The sequence below is a fragment of the Pantherophis guttatus genome, chromosome 18 (assembly GCF_059756535.1).
Source record: "Pantherophis guttatus breed Tessera chromosome 18, ASM5975653v1, whole genome shotgun sequence".
Classification (NCBI taxonomy): domain Eukaryota; kingdom Metazoa; phylum Chordata; class Lepidosauria; order Squamata; family Colubridae; genus Pantherophis; species Pantherophis guttatus.
This window is the reverse complement of record NC_142080.1, coordinates 8,024,530-8,041,416: the sequence shown is the minus strand read 5'-3', so window position 1 is coordinate 8,041,416 and position 16,887 is coordinate 8,024,530. Positions and strand designations below refer to the sequence as shown.

The 16,887-nt window shown below is 44.9% G+C and overlaps 1 protein-coding gene across 5 annotated transcripts in view; it reads right to left on the bottom strand.

The window, feature by feature from the left end:
• SPTBN2 (spectrin beta, non-erythrocytic 2) overlaps nucleotides 1-16,887 on the bottom strand; it is a 102,458-nt gene that overhangs the window by 65,819 nt on the left and 19,752 nt on the right. For 3 of the 5 annotated variants that reach the window (XM_060694357.2, XM_060694358.2, XM_060694360.2), the window contains exon 3: nucleotides 10,631-10,815. In XM_060694357.2, the coding sequence (XP_060550340.2) occupies nucleotides 10,631-10,787 (157 nt within the window). In that variant the 5' untranslated portion in view covers nucleotides 10,788-10,815. Of the gene's footprint in view, nucleotides 1-805; nucleotides 1,152-10,630; nucleotides 10,816-16,887 lie in introns of those variants that run through there. The other 2 variants (XM_087880957.1, XM_060694361.2) reach the window with 2 other exon arrangements.

Below are 16,887 nucleotides of genomic sequence, written 5' to 3'. Positions count from 1 at the left end.
GTGCCAGTTTTCCTGCACGAAAGGAGAGGTGAGTTTTTATAGCGTGTTTTCTCCTGGGGTTACTCTGAGTGCTGCTTTTCCTGTTCTTAAAAGTCTTAAAAGCATTTTTGTTTTTCCTATTTACATTCAAGGTCAGTTCAAGTGTCATCTCTGCAAACATTGAATGATCAGCTGGGAAAGGCGGACGGCAAGCGTAAGGCTCAATTTTAAACTGGCCAGTTTTTCCCAAAGGGACATGTTCCCAAAGGGACCGCATAGCCCATCAGTTGCCTAGTGGGACAATTCTAAAGGATGCTTACATGAGGGGAATAGGAGGGGGAGAAGGGTGGCTGTGTGAATGAAGGCAAGGGAAGAGGAGACGAAGGTGATGATTTAAGATGACTGTTCATCGCCACACTGATTGCCAAGGAATCAGGGTTAAGGTAAGGCACAGCCAACCTGGAAACAGAGATAGTAGCTGTGAGTCACCCTCCCACGTATCTGGGTGTTCGTCCCTCTCTCTTGCAATGGTCAGTATCCTCTTTGCTTTCCTGTCCTTCAGAAGTGGGGCACAGGACTACCTACCCACCCACCCCAGGCCTCCAAAAACCCAAGCTCCAAATTTGGCTTTGCCCCTTGCAAATCCAGCCTGTGTGTGTTGAGCTAATTCCTGGCAGCACCTTACAGATTAAGGTCTTTCCTAAACCTGCCCCTTAGGCAGAGAGGGAAGGGGGATTTAAGGATTTAAGGATCCTCGAGGGGAAGCCATGACCCCTTCGTGATGCGCCCACCCCTCCATTTCCCCCACAATTCTCCCCTTCCCTACCTTGAAGTTGCTTGAACCTGCCTTCCAGGACGTTAGAGTACTGCACCGAGTTGATAAAAGCTGCAGGGGACAGCTCAGGGGTTGGAGAAGGTCCCTGGATCACCTCCATCAAATCTGTCTCGGTCTGGTACATCGTGCCCGGCTACGGTACTCCTCCTCCCCGGTTGGGAGCACCGAATGCCTGCCCGCCTCTTCCCACTTCCCAGGGGTGGCGGAAGGCTACCCAACCAACTGCCAAGCCAACCACAGCTGGGCCCAGGTAGAAGGAAGCAAGCAAAGGAAAGCTCTCCAGGCGGGCGGCACCTTGGTACAACTGGAACACTTCAAAGGGAGTTTGCTTACCCCCTCCCAGGGAGGGAGGGGAAAGGGGAGGCTCGGGGAAATTTACATAAAAACAGGTTGGGCTGCTCTGAATGGCAGAGGGGTGTGTTTTTTTGTTTTGTGTGTGTGTGTGTGTGTTGAGCTTGGGCAGACATGAAAGGGGGAAATTCGGCTGGCGAGCACACACAGAAACACGGGCACAGTTAAGCAGTCTGAAACTTGCAAATTTAGTTTTGTCCTCAGCTGCAGGCCAGGGTTCAAGGACTACTGCTGAGTGACAGCAAAGATGACCAGCAGTGGGTTTTTTCCTTGTTCTGGGTTAGTTTCCAGAGAGATCCTTCTGAAACCTCTCCCACCCTTTCTCCACTCCTGATTTGAGGTGGGGTATGATGGTCCCTCTTTAATTCGACAGACTTTTATTGTTTTTGGATGCATCACATTTAAAAGCATTTGACTCTAAAGCCATGTTTTACTTTGCCGTTTACACGTGCTTCCTGGAACATCCGTTTTCTGAATTTGCATCATACAGCGAACTCTAAACGGTTTGGATTTGCACAACACGGCGACCCATTTAAAAAAAAAACAACAACCCACTAAACTTAAAAGCTAATTCAAGCTTAAAACGATGCGTAAGATCTGACTCTTTTTATCAGAACAAAGCCGTGGTTTTTTTCCCTATCTGTAAAGTGGGCATAATAAACAACTGTCCAGAGTTTAGTGCCCTTGCTGTGTAAAATTGATGCTGAATAGTACGATAACTCATTTCAAGAGGCAAGCAAGCACGAAGTCCTAGATAGAATATTAAGAACGATGGATAAATACTTAATTTTTAAAAAAAAAAAAAAATATGTACAGAATGTTTCAGAAGCAGACGGACGTAATAGCTCTTCTGTTTTAAGAAACGTGGCTTTGGATTAACCCTGTAGGCATCATCGCCCAAAGAAAAGCAAAGAGGAGGCCATGAACAGATGAGCTCAACCAGCAGCGAGGGCCCAAACAATGAAAGATTTACATCCCTTTGTCTGACCATGAAGCCCCAGCTTGCCTGGCTTTAGAGACAAAATGACTGCCCCTGGAGAGTGTTTCTCCACATTGATTTCTGAAGATAAATCAACCCAGCATCATCCAGAATTGGGGGGGGAGGAGAAAAGAGCCGTTTCTCCCAATAACCAAGGAGAGCCGAAAAATCCCATCTGTGGTTTTCCAATGCAAGTTTTTGAATCGCACGGAAGTCATCTTTAAGGCCAGGAGTTTAGCGAGCAAGAGATGAGAGGTGATTTGTTCCAGTATGTGTTCTGATACCTAGGGGGCTGCCACCAAGAAGAGGGGGTCGACCTATCCCCCCCCCAAAGCACCAAAAGGCAGGACAAGAAACAACGGATGGAAACTAATCAAGGAGAGAAGCAACCTGGAACTAAGGAGGAATCTCCTGACAGGGAGAACAATGAATCAGTGGAACGGCTTGCCACCAGAAGTTGTGGGTGCCTCCATCACTCGAGGTTTTTACAAAAGGATTAGACAGCCATTTTTCTGAAATAGTATAGACTAGAGCCGCGATGGCAAACCTATGGCACACGTGCCAGAGGTGGCACACGGAGCCCCCTCTGTGAGCACGTGTGCGGTCGCCAGCTGCTATTCTGGTTTCTGGCGGGCATGTCAGCTGGACTTCACGGGTTCCGGGGTGCTGGGAAATGGCATAAAAAACAGTTTTTCGCGCTGTTTTTAGGTCGTTTTTTGTGCTGTTTTTAGGTCGTTTTTTGTGCTGTTTTTAGGTCATTTTTTGTGCCGTTTTTGGTCTGAAAAACAGCCCGAAAAATGGCCTGAAAACAGGCATGCGCGCACCGGCTAGCTGGTCTTCAGGTTTCCGGCACTCTGGCGCGCGCACATACATGTGTGTTCCGGTTTGGGCACTTGGTGCCGAAAAGGTTCACTATCACTGGACGAGAGTCTCCTGCTTGAGCAGGGGGTTGGACTAGAAGCAGGGGTGGGCTTCAAAAATTTTAGCAAGGGGTTCTCTGCCCGGTTGCTGGGTGGGCGTGGCCTAGTCAGCCTCCTGCACCACATGCGCCCTGCACTTACCTGCATCCAAAACAGGCCGTGTGGGGACTCCTGAGAGGGGCGGGGTGGGGTGGGAGGGGCCAGCCAAGAGTGGGATTTGGGGGTTCTGCAGAGAATCTTAGCTAGAGGTTCTCCTGAACCCCTGCGAACCCCCCAACAACCTGGGGCAAAACCCACTTAAGAAATGCCTGGCTTAGCAACCAAAATTCTGGGCTCAACTGCGGCCGTCGTAAGTTGAGGACCTATCCCTGTATAAGAAACATCCATTTTTTGGTTATGCTGTGTTTAACAGCCAAGAAGTAAAAATGATTGGTTTAACAACAAAGATAAAGATAACAATGCTGGGTTTTATAGCAAAGAATAAAACGAGGTGGGATCATTAAAGCGAGGAGGAGTATGCTGAAAGTGAACGTTAAAATAAAATGAATAGTTAGGTTTAATAACAGAAATAAAGATTTTAAAATTTTGGGTTTAATAGTAAAGCTAAAATGAGTATGTTGGAATTAAATATTTCATGAATGTTTATCATAACTGTATGATTTATATCCTGATCAGCTGTCCTGATTTTATGATTGGTTTTAATAATTTTGATATGGCTTTTAATTGGAATGTTTTAAATTAATGGGCCAAATTTATTTAATTATTTTAAATTTATTTTAACTTTTGTATATAAAAATGTTTTATTTTTTTGGCTGTTCACCGCCCTGAGTCCGAAAGGAGAAGGGCGGTATAGAAATTTGAATAAAGATAAAGATAAAGATATTGTTAAAAGATATCCACCTATGAATGATGAAAGAGAAAAATGGAATGATAATCGCATTTTTAGGATTTAAGATTTAAGTAACGGGTTTTTGGAGGCTAATGGCATAGTTAAATAGATACGAGTTGAGGGAAATATTTGTGTAAAATATTAAGTTGTGTTCATTGAAAACTAAGATTTGTTAGTGATTTGTATTAATTTGTGACCGGAGCAAAAGCTTAATTTTAAAAAGATGTGTTTTATTTTTTTCCTTTTGAAAAATAATTTAAAAAAAATTTTTTTAAAAAGAAACATCCCTTTTTTTGGTGCTTCCAAGGGTGATTCGCCTTCCCCACGCAACGCAGAGATGCAAACTGCCAGGTTACCCCTTCCTTCTACACCTGCTTCCAGTATTTCCTGCCTGCCTGCCCACACACCCCACCCTGCCGGCTATCATCCCTAAGCTGTCATTAAGAGGCTGTTTACTGCCCTTCCCCAGACTGGCTCTCTCGCAATCTTCCCTCGCCATTCCCCCCCCCCCCCCCCACCGCCCCGTTTACAGAAGAGATGCAATAGAGAGGAACTTGTTACTGGGTCTGGGGCTTCCTTCAGCCGGGACAACTCGGTGAGATTACACAAGACCGTGTTTGCTTGCGAACAATAAACCACTCTTGGAACCTGTCTCAAGGTTGTCGCGCGATGTCCTTGGCTTCTGTCTTGGCCATCTTCTGTTTTTGCTGGCTTTATTATTTTTTTTTGTGGATACGAGGGAAGGACATGAATCTTTTCTTACCAAGACAAGGTAATCGACTTACGATCCACAAGGGAGCCCAAAGTTTTTGTGGCTAAGTGAGGCAAGTTGTCCAGTGGATTTCGCTCTGTTTTACGCAGCTTTCCTGCCGTGGTTGTTAAGTGAATTTAACTACAGGTAGTCCTTGGCTTTGTTGTTAGTTGACCATTCGAAGTTACAATGGCACTAAAGAAAAAGTGACTTCGGGCCGTTTTTCACACTTACGAACTTTGTAGCATTCCCCCCCCACCCCATTGGTCACCTGATCAAACTTCAGACAATTGTCTTGGCAATTGGCAACTGACTCACATTTATGACGTTGCAGCGTCCTGGGGGGGGCTCACGTGATTTCCCCTTTTGCGACCTTCTGACAAGCCAAATCAATGAAGAAGCCAGATTCACTTAACCAGCGGGTTACTAACGTACCAACTGCGGTGATTCACTTAACAACTGAGACGAGAAAGGTCGTAAAATGGGGCAAGACTCATTTAACAAATGTCTCGCTCAGTGACAGAAATGTTGGGCTCCGTTGTGGTCGTACATCGAGGACTACCTGTAAATGCAGAGTTGCGTACAGAACCTGTTCTCACCCCAGCATATGCAGCTACGCTTTGGTGCATATAAAGGTAAAGGTAAAGGTTCCCCTCGCACATAAGTGCTAATCGTTCCCGACTCTAGGGGTCGGTGCTCATCTCCGTTTCAAAGCCAAAGAGCCAGCGCTGTCCGAAGACGTCTCCATGGTCATGTGGCCGGCACGGAAAACGCTGTTCCCTTCCCACCAAAGGTGGTCCCTATTTTTCTACTTGCATTTTTTACCTGCTTTCGAACTGCTAGGTTGGCAGAAGCTGGGACAAGTCACGGGAGCTCACCCCGGTACGCAGATTACACTAGGGATTCAAACCGCTGAACCTGCCGATTTTTGATCGAGAAACTCAGCATCTTAGCCACTGACCCACCGCATCCCTAACTTTGGTGCATATACAAAATGCCTTTCCTTCAAAATCAAGCAGCAGAGCTATTTTTTTTCCTTTCTTTTCCTTCCTTCTTTCCTTCCTTTCCTCCCTCCCTTCCTCTATCTATTGTCTCCTCAGGCACCAAATTCCACCTCTACATTCTTTTAAGCAAAAAATAGCTTTATTCTTGGTTCTCATTCTACCCATGCTGTGCAGGGAGGGTCCTAAATACAGAAATAATAAAGGTAATAAACAGCCGTTACATCACACCAGGCAGTCGTAACAGCTTAACCACAGTCAGCTGAATAAGCCACAAATGGTTGGATTTGCAAAACAGATTCAGCAATAGACCATCATTTGCAATTTTACGAGGTCTGGATTGTCAGGATCTGCTGAGCTAAAAGTAAATTAACCAAATAATGACTTAAGAGCATAGTGCGCGAACAAAAAAATGCATCTGTCTGAAGATCAGTTTGGTTTGGTGCCAGTTTGATGCAGAGGGGGAGGATGTTAGCCTAGAAACCAGGAGACGGTGAATTCTAGTCCTGCCTTAGGCATGAAAGCCAACTGGGTGTCTTTGGGCCAGTCGCTCTCTCTCAGTCCAACCCACCTCACAGGGTTGTTGTTGTTGGGGGCAGGGGAGAAGGAGGAAGGAGTATTACGTATGTTCATCACCTTGACTTACTTATAAAGTAGTAAAGGCACGATTAAAATCTAATAAACAATAATTAAATAAATAGTTTTTAAAAGGGCTTGTTGGAGCTGGCTTAGTGGGGCTCCTGCACCAAGCAGGGAGCTGAGCTAGATGACCTTTAAAGTACCTCTCCATTCATAACTCCCACGAGAACGCCATTTGCAGTTCCAATTTCCCAACCTCCTCCTGGAGCTTGCGGTCCATGAGTTTGACAGTTCGTTTAGTGACCGTTCGAAGTTACAACGGCATTGGAAAAAAGGTGGCCGTTTTTCACACTTACAACCGTTGCAGCATCCCCTTGGCAGAGATTCACTTAATAACGGTGGCAAGAAGGGTTTTAAAACGGAGCCAAATTCACTTAACAACTGTCTCGCTTAGCAGCCAGCCTGTACCTTCATCTCTTTTCCTACCAGCTCACCTATAGGTCTCCCTATATGAGGAATCCCAGCCTCTTCAGATATGTAGGATCAGACTTTTTTATATGGACTCCTTAGGTTAGGGCAATGAACAATTATCTCCAGGGGTTCGCTGCTGGGAGTTTGCAGGGGTTCAGGAGAACCTCTAGCTAAGATTCTGTGCAGTTCGGAGAACCCCCAAATCCCACTCCTGGCTGGCCCCGCCCACCCTGCCCCTCCCCTCCCAGGAGTCCCAATGCGACCCGTTTTGGATGCAGGTAAGTGCAGGACGTGCACAGAGACTCAGGGAGGGCGAAAAAGAGGCCTACTGGAAGTTGGGGAAAGCTGGAAATGGGCCTCTGGAGCCTGGGGAGGCCGTTTCCACCCTCCCAGAGGCTTGAGGAAAGTCTCCAGAGCCCGGGGAGGGCAAAAACGCCTCACCCTGCCGTGGTGCAAGAGGCCAACTAGGCCACGCCCATCATGGCCACATCCACCCAGCAACCATGCAGAGAACCCCTTGCTAAAATCATCTCCCCTTTCCAGACAGAATAGAAAGGAATGAGGGAGACAGATGACTCCATCAGCGAGCTCAGCCAAATGGAGAGCAAAGGGCAGCAGCGAAAAACAAGATAAAACCGAGAAATTGTTGCTCTGGACTCTTGAAGCCAGCTAGAACAAACTCCCATTAATACGCCCTCCATTTCTCCCAGGTAAGTCTGATCCAGGAGAAACAGAATTGCAAATGGATCCAGGCAGTGGGTGGATGCAACCAGTTTAACAACTGGTTTGGTGAGCGCGCGCTTCATGCACGCTTTGCGCTCGCGCGCACCTAACGCATTTGTGTGCGGCGTTCAAAATACAGCAATTTGAAGCTCAGCTGCTTACCTTCTCAGGCAGCCCCGGTAAGTAGAACAGAAGAGGCACGGAAATCAGCTGTGCTGCGCAAATCAGATGAGCCAGAAAGAAAGAAATATAGGACAAGACAGGGCTGACCAGCTGATCGTTGGAACTACTGATTTGCCTGAACCAGTCCGAACCGGGTGAATCCCACCCCTGGATCCAGGAAAGCCAAGTGGATCCCACAGGTTGGCTTCCCTTAATACAGGAAGTCCTCAGATGACAACAGTTCATTCAGGGACCCTTCGAAGTTACAACGGCACGGAAAGAAGTGACTTAGGACCAGTGGTGAAATACAATTCTTTTTACTACCGGTTCTGTGGGCGTGGCTTGGTGGGCATGGTGTGGCTTGGTGGACGTGCTAGGAGAAGGATACTGCAAAATCCCCATTCCCTCCCCACTCCAGGGGAAGGATACTGCAAAATCCCCATTCCCACCCCACTCCAGGGGAAGGATACTGCAAAATCCCCATTCCCACCCCACTCTGGGGCCAGCCAGAGGTGGCATTTGCCGGTTCTCCAAACTACTCAAAATTTCCGCTACCGGTTCTCCAGAACCTGTCAGAACCTGCTGGATTTCACCCATGCTTAGGCCCAATGTTTACACTTTCGACTGTTGTGGCATCCCTATGGTCACTGGTCAACTGACTCATATTTATGATGGTTACTGCAGGGTCCCGAGGTCATGTGATTTCCCCCCCCTTTTGTGACCGCCTGGCGAGGAAAACCAACGAGGAAGCCGGATTCACTAAATAACTGCATTACTAACTTAACCCGTGCAGTGATTCACTTGACAACCGTAGCAAGAAAGATCGTAAAATGGGGCACTTAACAAATGTCTCGCTTAGCAACAGAAAGTTTGGGCTCAATTGTGGTCCTAAGTCGAGGACTACCTGTACTTGGGCCACTAGCAAGCTGCATTCATGTTCAACTGGCTTACTTTCAACCTGGGTTAGCTTCTGCGGTTTAGCATGTTGTATGAACCCACCCTCTTTGGTTAGTTTATGGTTAACTGTAGAGCATAAACCAGAAAATAGAGTAATTCAGTAACCACGTTAAGAATGCTGTGCAAATCCAGAAATTAAATGCTAAGCTGTAACAGAGATTTGGGGTTAAGCTTAGCATGTTAGTTGAACTCAGACAAGCGCGATTTGGTTTCGTCATTAATCTATTTCTCCATCTAGCTCCGGATTGTCTCTTCCAACAAAAGTGCCACGGTTTAGTGTGCAACATGGGCCCGGCGTGGATAATACAAAGTTGGATGGAGAAACAGAGTCATGGCTAATGAGTAAGCCACAGCTGGCTGAGTGTGCAGAAAATTGCTTAATGCAATGAACCCTTCTGGAATGCAAAGCATCCGTTCATCCCCTGTAACTTTTCCAAATCAATTTCTTTTAAAATACCAAGCCTACAAAGTCAAGGGATTAGTCCTGGGAGCAGAAAGGTCACACACTCTGCACATGCTCTAAAGCGTGCAGTCCTAGGCTGCATTAACAGGGGGATAGAATCAAGGTCGCGTGAAGTGTTAGTACCACTTTATAAGGCCTTGGGGTAAGACCACACACTTGGAATACTGCATCCAGTTTTGGTCACCACACTATAAAAAATGTTGTTGAGACCAGGGGTGGGTTCTAATATATTTTACTACCGGTTCTGTGGGTGTGGCTTATTTTGTGGGTGTGGCTTGATGGTCATGTGACAATTATTTCGGATTTAGCAGAGGTACTGGTCTACCACGCTTTTAACTGCTTGCAGAGCTGTACAGATCTACCCATTTATTTTTTGCAGGCACTGATCTACTCATGTATTTTTGCAGGCACCAGTCATTTGTTTTCTTGTAACACTGATCAGCTGTAGGGCGGCCCTTTGAAGCCCCGTGGCAACAGTTTAAACAGTTTTTTTCCCTCTAGCCATCAGCTGGGACTCAGGGGGCAGCAACAGATTGGGGGTGGGGTCAAATAAAAGGTAAGAATATCAAGGGGGTGGGGAGGGGTGTAGGGGGGGCGGAGGGGGCAGAACTGGTTCGGTGACATCATATCGTCACCGCTACCGGCTCAGGAGAACCGGGCTGAACTGGGAGGAACCCACCACTGGTTGAGACTCTAGAAAAAGTGCAAAGAAGAGCAACAAAGATGATTAGAGGACTGGAGTCTAAAACATATGAAGAACGGTTGCAGGAATTGAATATGTCTAGTCTAGTGAAAAGAAGGATCAGGGATGGCATAGTAGTGGTATTCCAATATTTGAGGGGTTGCTACATAGAAAAAATAATCAGCCTATTCTCCAAAGCACCTGAAGGCAGGACAAGAAGCAGTGGATGGAAACTGATCAGGACTAAGGAGAAATTAGGGATCCTTGTTGCGCTCCAAGCTTGCTTGTTTTCTTGCAGATATTTCATTACCCAACGAGGTAATATCATCAGTGCTAGAAGAGAGTGGAGTTGAGGACGAGGAGGACGATGAGGAAGAGGACGACGAGGAGGACGACGAGGACGACGACTATGGGGTCCTTGGTGCTCTCTGAGCTTGGCTGCTTTTCTTGCAGAAGTTTCATGACCCAAACTAGTTAACATCCCCAGTGCTAGAAGAGAGTGGAGTTGAGGAGAAGGAGGAGGAGGAGGAGGAGGATGTACTAGCACTGATGATGTTACCTAGTTTGGGTCATGAAATGTCTGCAAGAAAACAGCCAAGCTCAGAGAGCACCCAGGACCTCTCTTGTCAACCCTGAGCTACAAATATTCTCCTTTATTAATACGAAGGAGAAATTTCCTGACTTAATCAGTGGAGCAGCTTGCCTCCAAGAAGTTGTGGGTTGCAATATCGCTGGAGGCTTTTAAGAAAAGAACAATCATTTGTCTGAAGTGGCCTGAGCAGGGGTTGGACTCTAAAGGCCCCTTCCAACTCCTTTATTCTGTTATGCCTTGAAAAAAAAAGATGCTTGGAGAGGGAAACAAACCGCTGCCCCACCCCGTCCCATTACCTGCCAAAGCCTTGATACGGGAGCGTTCAAACAGCCGGGCTGAGCTGTTTTCGTTGTCCCAGTCTTCGTCGGCCACCTCCCAGCGGTTATTGATATCGTTGTACTGTTGCTGGATTTCCAAGCTGTCGTAATCCGTAGGGGAGAGTGTGCTGCTCATGGCTGTTTCAGCAGGAGGCAGCCTCTGCCTAGAGGGAAGAAGGGGGAGGGAGGTCAGGCTTATTCGTTTCTTTCCTTCTCCCAAACCGCAAATCGATTTTCGTTTAATTGATTCATTCAAAAGAGGGGAACCAAAAAAAAAAAAAAACGAAGAGCTTAGCTTATTGTTATATGCAAAGGTAGCCATTGGGATGGATTCAAGAAAAATACCACAATTTAATAAAGTATGGTTTGGCATGATATCCAACCCTTCAGGTCTCAAGGGTTTCAATCTGGGACTCTCTGACAGAACAGAACAGAACAGAACAGAAAATAGAACAGAACATAGAACATAGAACATAGAACATAGAACATAGAAAATGGAATGGAATAGAATAGAATAGAATAGAATAGAATAGAATAGAATAGAATAGAATAGAATAGAATAGAATAGAATAGAATAGAATAATAAGGAAAGGAATGGAATGGAATGGAATGGAATGGAATGGAATAGAATAGAACAGAACAGAACAGAACAGAACAGAACAGAAAATATGGAATAATATGGAATGGAATGGAATGGAATGGAATGGAATAGAATAGAATAGAATAGAATAGAATAGAATAGAATAGAATAGAATAGAATAGAATAGAATAGAATAGAATAGAATAGAATAGAATAATAAGGAATGGAATGGAATGGAATGGAATGGAATGGAATGGAATAGAATAGAATAGAATAGAATAAGGAATGGAATGGAATGGAATGGAATAGAATAGAATAGAATAGAATAGAATAGAATAGAATAGAATAGAATAGAATAGAATAGAATAGAATAGAATTCTTTATCGGCCAAGTGTGATTGGACACACAAGGAATTTGTCTCCGGTGCATAAGCCCTTAGAGTACATACAAGCAATAAGTGATAAATGATGATCATAGTCATCATAAAAATACATCATAAATCATAAGATATAACACTAAAGATACTAAATACTAAAGATACCGTACTAAATAAGCAATCAACACAAATCATAATAGGTTACTAAATAAAACAATGTTTTATTTAATAAAAAATAAAAAAAAATTATAAGATACAGGCAACAAAGATATAGTCATAAGATGGTAAGGAAATTTCTACCCCGTGGAAAGCGATCCTTTTATCCCAGGGATGCTCTCATCCATTTGTTTCCGACAGGACTTGTCTGTCATGACACCATCACAGGAACGAGGGATGCTTTCCCAGGGGAGCACAACCACCGTCTGGTTTCCTGCCTCTCTGGCCTTCCTCAAGATGATGGATGGCCTTGCCAAGTATCATAATCGCCTCTTCCAACCCCAACCACACACCCCATCCTGCATCCCAGGGTTTTGTTCTGCCTCGGATCCAGCTGGGTAGCCTCTTCAGATTTCCCCCTAAAAGGCAGGTGCATCGGAAAGCTTTATAGCACGGACTTTTTTTTTTCTTCAAAACTTGCTTGAAATGAGCAGCTTTCATTTTGCACCCTCGAACTGGCTTCTTTTTTAAAACCATAAACATTTAAATGTTTTTATGGCGTAGGGATCAGCGAAAATGATTAATTCGAGGGGGCAAAGTTTCCCAAGAAGATTAGATACCAAGTTGGCAACACCGTGGTTTTTATTTTAAGGCACAACTTCGGTGTGTGCCACACATCAAAAACGTCATCAAAAAAGCACAACAAAGCATGTTCTTTCTGCACCAACTCAGGAAGCTCAAACTGCCCAAGGAGCTGCTGATCCAGTTCTACAGAGGAATGATTGAGTCTGTCATCTGCACCTCCATAACTGTCTGGTTTGGCTCTGCAATCCAACAAGACAGACAGAGACTTCAGAGGATCATTAGAACTGCAGAAAAAAAAATGGCTACCAACCTGCCTTCCATTGAGGACCTGTCTACTGCACGAGTCAAAAAGAGGGCTGGGAAAATATCTACAGACCCCTCGCATCCTGGACATCAACTGTTTCAACTCCTACCCTCCAAACGACGCTATAGAGCACTGCACACCAAGACAACCAGACACAAGGACAGTTTTTTCCCGAACGCCATCACTCTGCTAAACAAATAATTCCCTCAATACAGTCAAACTATTTACTAAGTCTACTATTTATTGCACTACTATTAATCTTCTCATTGTTCCTATCATCCATCTATTCCCACTTATGACTATATGACTGTAACTTGTTGTTGTATCCTTATGATTTATATTGATGGTTTCCTAGTATGATTTTTTTTTTTATTTGATTTATATGCCGTCCTTCTCCAGAGACTCAGGGCGGCTTACAATGTGCTCAACAATAGCCTTCATACTTTTGTATATTTATACAAAATCAGATTATTGCCCTCATAATCTGGGTCCTCATTTTACCTACCTTAGAAAGGATGGAAGGCTGAGTCAACCTTGAGCTTGGTGAGATTTGAACCTGCAGTAATTGCAGGCAGCAGATGTAAGTGGATGTTAATTAGTCTGCTGAGCCACCAGAGCTCCAGATTTGATTGCTTATTTGTTCCCTATCACTATCATTAAATGTTGTATGTTATGATTCTTGACGAATGGATCTTTTCTTTTATGTACACTGAGAGCATATGCACCAAAGACAAATTCCTTGTGTGTCCAATCACACTTGGCCAATAAAGAATTCTATTCTATTCTAAATACCAAGTCGGCAACACTGTTGTTTTATTTTAAGGCACAACTGCACTAGACTTCAGTGCGTGCCAAATAAGCTAGTGTAGGACATCCTTTGTCATGTCCACTTGTAAACCCACCTGTCAAAGTTCACATATATGTTCTATTAATTCCCTGTGGTATTCCCACATTATGAACTGCAGCAAATGGGGGGGGGGGGGAAGCTTAATTCAAAAGTCCAAACAAAGGGGAAAAGGTGATCTTTGCCATCATTTTCTTCTTCCAAGCTGCAGAGAAAAAGTATATTATGAATGAACTATTTATTTATTTCGTTAAATTTGTTAGGGCTGCCCGCTCCAAATACAATCCTTGACTTACAACGTCAACTGAGCCCGAAATTTCTGTTGCTAAGCAAGACAGTTGTTAAGTGAGTTTTGCCCCATTTGACGACCTCTCTCTTGCCACGGTTGTTAAGTGAATCACCACAATTGTTAAATTAGTAACACAGTTGTTAAGTGAATCTGGCTTCCCCATTGGCTTTCCTTGTCAGAAGGTCGCATAAGGGGATGACGTGACACCACCACCCCCGGGACACTACGACCGTCGTAAGTACATGCCAGTTGGCCAAAAATCTGAATTTTAATCACGTGACCATGGGGAGGCTGCAATTTTGGTTAAGTGTGAAAAACGGTCGTAAGTCACTCTTTTCAGTGCTGTTGTAACTTTGAACAGTCATTAAATGAATGATTGTGAGTCGAGGACTGCCTGTATGAAATGTAAAGGTAAAGGTTCCCCTCGCACGTATGTGCTAGTCGTTCCCGACTCTAGGGGGCGTTGCTCATCTCCGTTTCTAAGCCGAAGAGCCAGTGCTGTCCGAAGACGTCTCCGTGGTCATGTGGCCGGCATGACTCAAGGCCAAAGGCCCACGGAATGCCATTCCCTTCCCACCAAAGGTGGCCCCTATTTTTCTACTTGCATTTTTTTTTTAATCTGCTTTCGAACTGCTAGGTTGGCAGAAGCTGGGACAAGTCACGGGAGCTCACCCCGTTACGTAGCACTAGGGATTTGAACCGCTGAACTGCCAAACTTTCGATCGACAAGCTCAGCATCTTAGCCACTGAGCAACACATGTCCCTGTATAACGCCTGTATAACCGGCCTCTAATAATAATAATCATTTAAGTGTTGTACCTTATGATTCTTGACAAATGTATCTTTTATGTACACTGAGAGCATATGCACCAAGACAAATTCCTTGTGTGTCCAATCACACTTGGCCAATAAAAAATTCTATTCTATTCTATTCTATTCTATTCTATTCTATTCTATTCTATTCTATTCTATTCTATTCTATTCTATTCTATTCTATTCTATTCTATTCTATTCTATTCTAATATTTATGTCAGTTTAGTGCAAGCCAGGAGGGCCAAAAAGCTGGCAGCTGCATCAAACAATTTTGGAGAGGTAGCAAAAAAGGCAGACTCTGAAATATACAATATAATTCCACCGTGTGTCTTCAGGCTCCTGCCAGGATGCAGGGATGGGGAAGGCATGGTGCCCTCTTGTCTGCAGCTCTGTGCTGAGAAGGGACATCCATCAACGCCATCCTTGCTGGAGACCAACAGCCCATTACAGTTGGCACTGCTTAACAAACCTGGCAGATAAAACCCAGGTCCGCTGCAAGATCTTGGCAGACAGCATTTGGCAGGGAAGGGGAGAAGCATACATTCCTCTTTCGGTGCTAACTGGATCCCAGAGCAGATTGAGGATCTCAAAAAAAGATCCAGCAGTCATCCAGGCTGGAACACAAATCTAAGACCAAAACGTATTTTGGGTCTCAGTATTAACCAAGTGTAGGGACGCGGTGGCTCAGTGGCTAAGACGCTGAGCTTGTCAATCGAAAGGTTGGCCGTTCAGCGGTTCGAATCCCTAGTGCCGCGTAACGGGGTGAGCTCCCGTGACTTGTCCCAGCTTCTAGCAGTTTGAAAGCACATGAAAAATGCAAGTAGAAACATAGGGGCCACCTTTGGTGGGAAGGGAACAGCGTTCCATGTGTCTTTGGCGTTGAGTCATGCCGGCCACATGACCACAGAGACGTCTTCGGACAGCGCTGGCTCTTCAGCTTTGAAACGGAGATGAGCTGTGCCCCCTAGAGTCGGGAACGACTAGCACATATGTGCGAGGGGAACCTTTACCTTTACCTTTTATTAACCAAGTACAGATCATTCTTGAATTACAATCATTCGTTTAGTGACCCTTCAAAGTTACAATGGCACTGGGGAAAAAAGGGACACTTACGGCTTTTTTCCACACTTATGACCATTGCAGCATCCTTGTGGTCATGTGACCAAAATTCAGATGCTTGGCAACTGGCTCATATTTATGACGGTCGCAGTGTCCCGGGGTCACGTGATTGTCTTTTGTGACTTTCTGACAAGCCAATGTCAATGGGGAAGCCGGATTCACTTTACAACCATGTGACATCTACAGGGATTCACTTAGTAATTGTGGCAAAAAAGATTGTAAAATGGAGTAAAACTGACTTAACCTTTGTTAGCTTAGCAACAGAAATTTGGGGGTCAATTGGGGTCATAAGTCGAGGACTCCCTGTACTTCCCCTGCTTTTTAAAAGGGGCTCCTGTGTGGCTTCCCTCTACTTTTGTTGTACCTTGCTATCTTAACAGGTTAAATAAATGTAACAGATTAACAGAGTTGGAAGGGACCTTGTAGGTCATCTAGTCCAACCTCCTGCCCAAGCAGGAGACTCTACTACACCATTTCTGACAGATGGCAGTCCAGTCTCTTCTTGAAAGCCTCCAGGGATGAAGTTCCCACAACTTCCGAAGGCAACTTCTGTTCCATCAGTTGATTGTTCTCACTGTCAGGAAATTCCTCCTTATTTCCAGGTCGAATTTCTCCTTGATTGGCTTCCACCCATTATTCCTTGTCTGGCCTTCGGGTACCTTGGAAAATAGCTTGACCCCCTTCCTCCTCTCTGGGGCAGCCCTTCAACTATTGGAAGATGCTCTCCTGTCTCCCCTGGTCCTTCACTAAACTAGCCATGCCAAGTACTAGCAACCATTCATTCTATGTTGTTTCTTTTCCCTGCTTGTTTGATGAGCAGTACAGAATTTTTTTTAAGAACTATGCAAATGTGAGGTAGCTACAAATTTGTTTATTTAAAAAAAAGTGTATGATCAAATGCGCCGCCTTGAATGAGGCAAACTTTGCATGAGTAAGGAGTCGCAGCTCGTTTGCAGGATGTAATAAGAGGCTTTGTAACATGGAAATAGCGCAAGAACGGGGAATAAATGGAAGACTCGCTGAATACTTCAATAATGATCAGGGTGGGAAACGAGAATGTGGAATGTCTCCTTCGCGGTTTAATATACTCCTTGATAAAAAAGTATAAATAATGCTTGTTGTGATGCTGAGGTGTGTTGAAGACATGAAGGCATCTCTGCCTTTGTATGC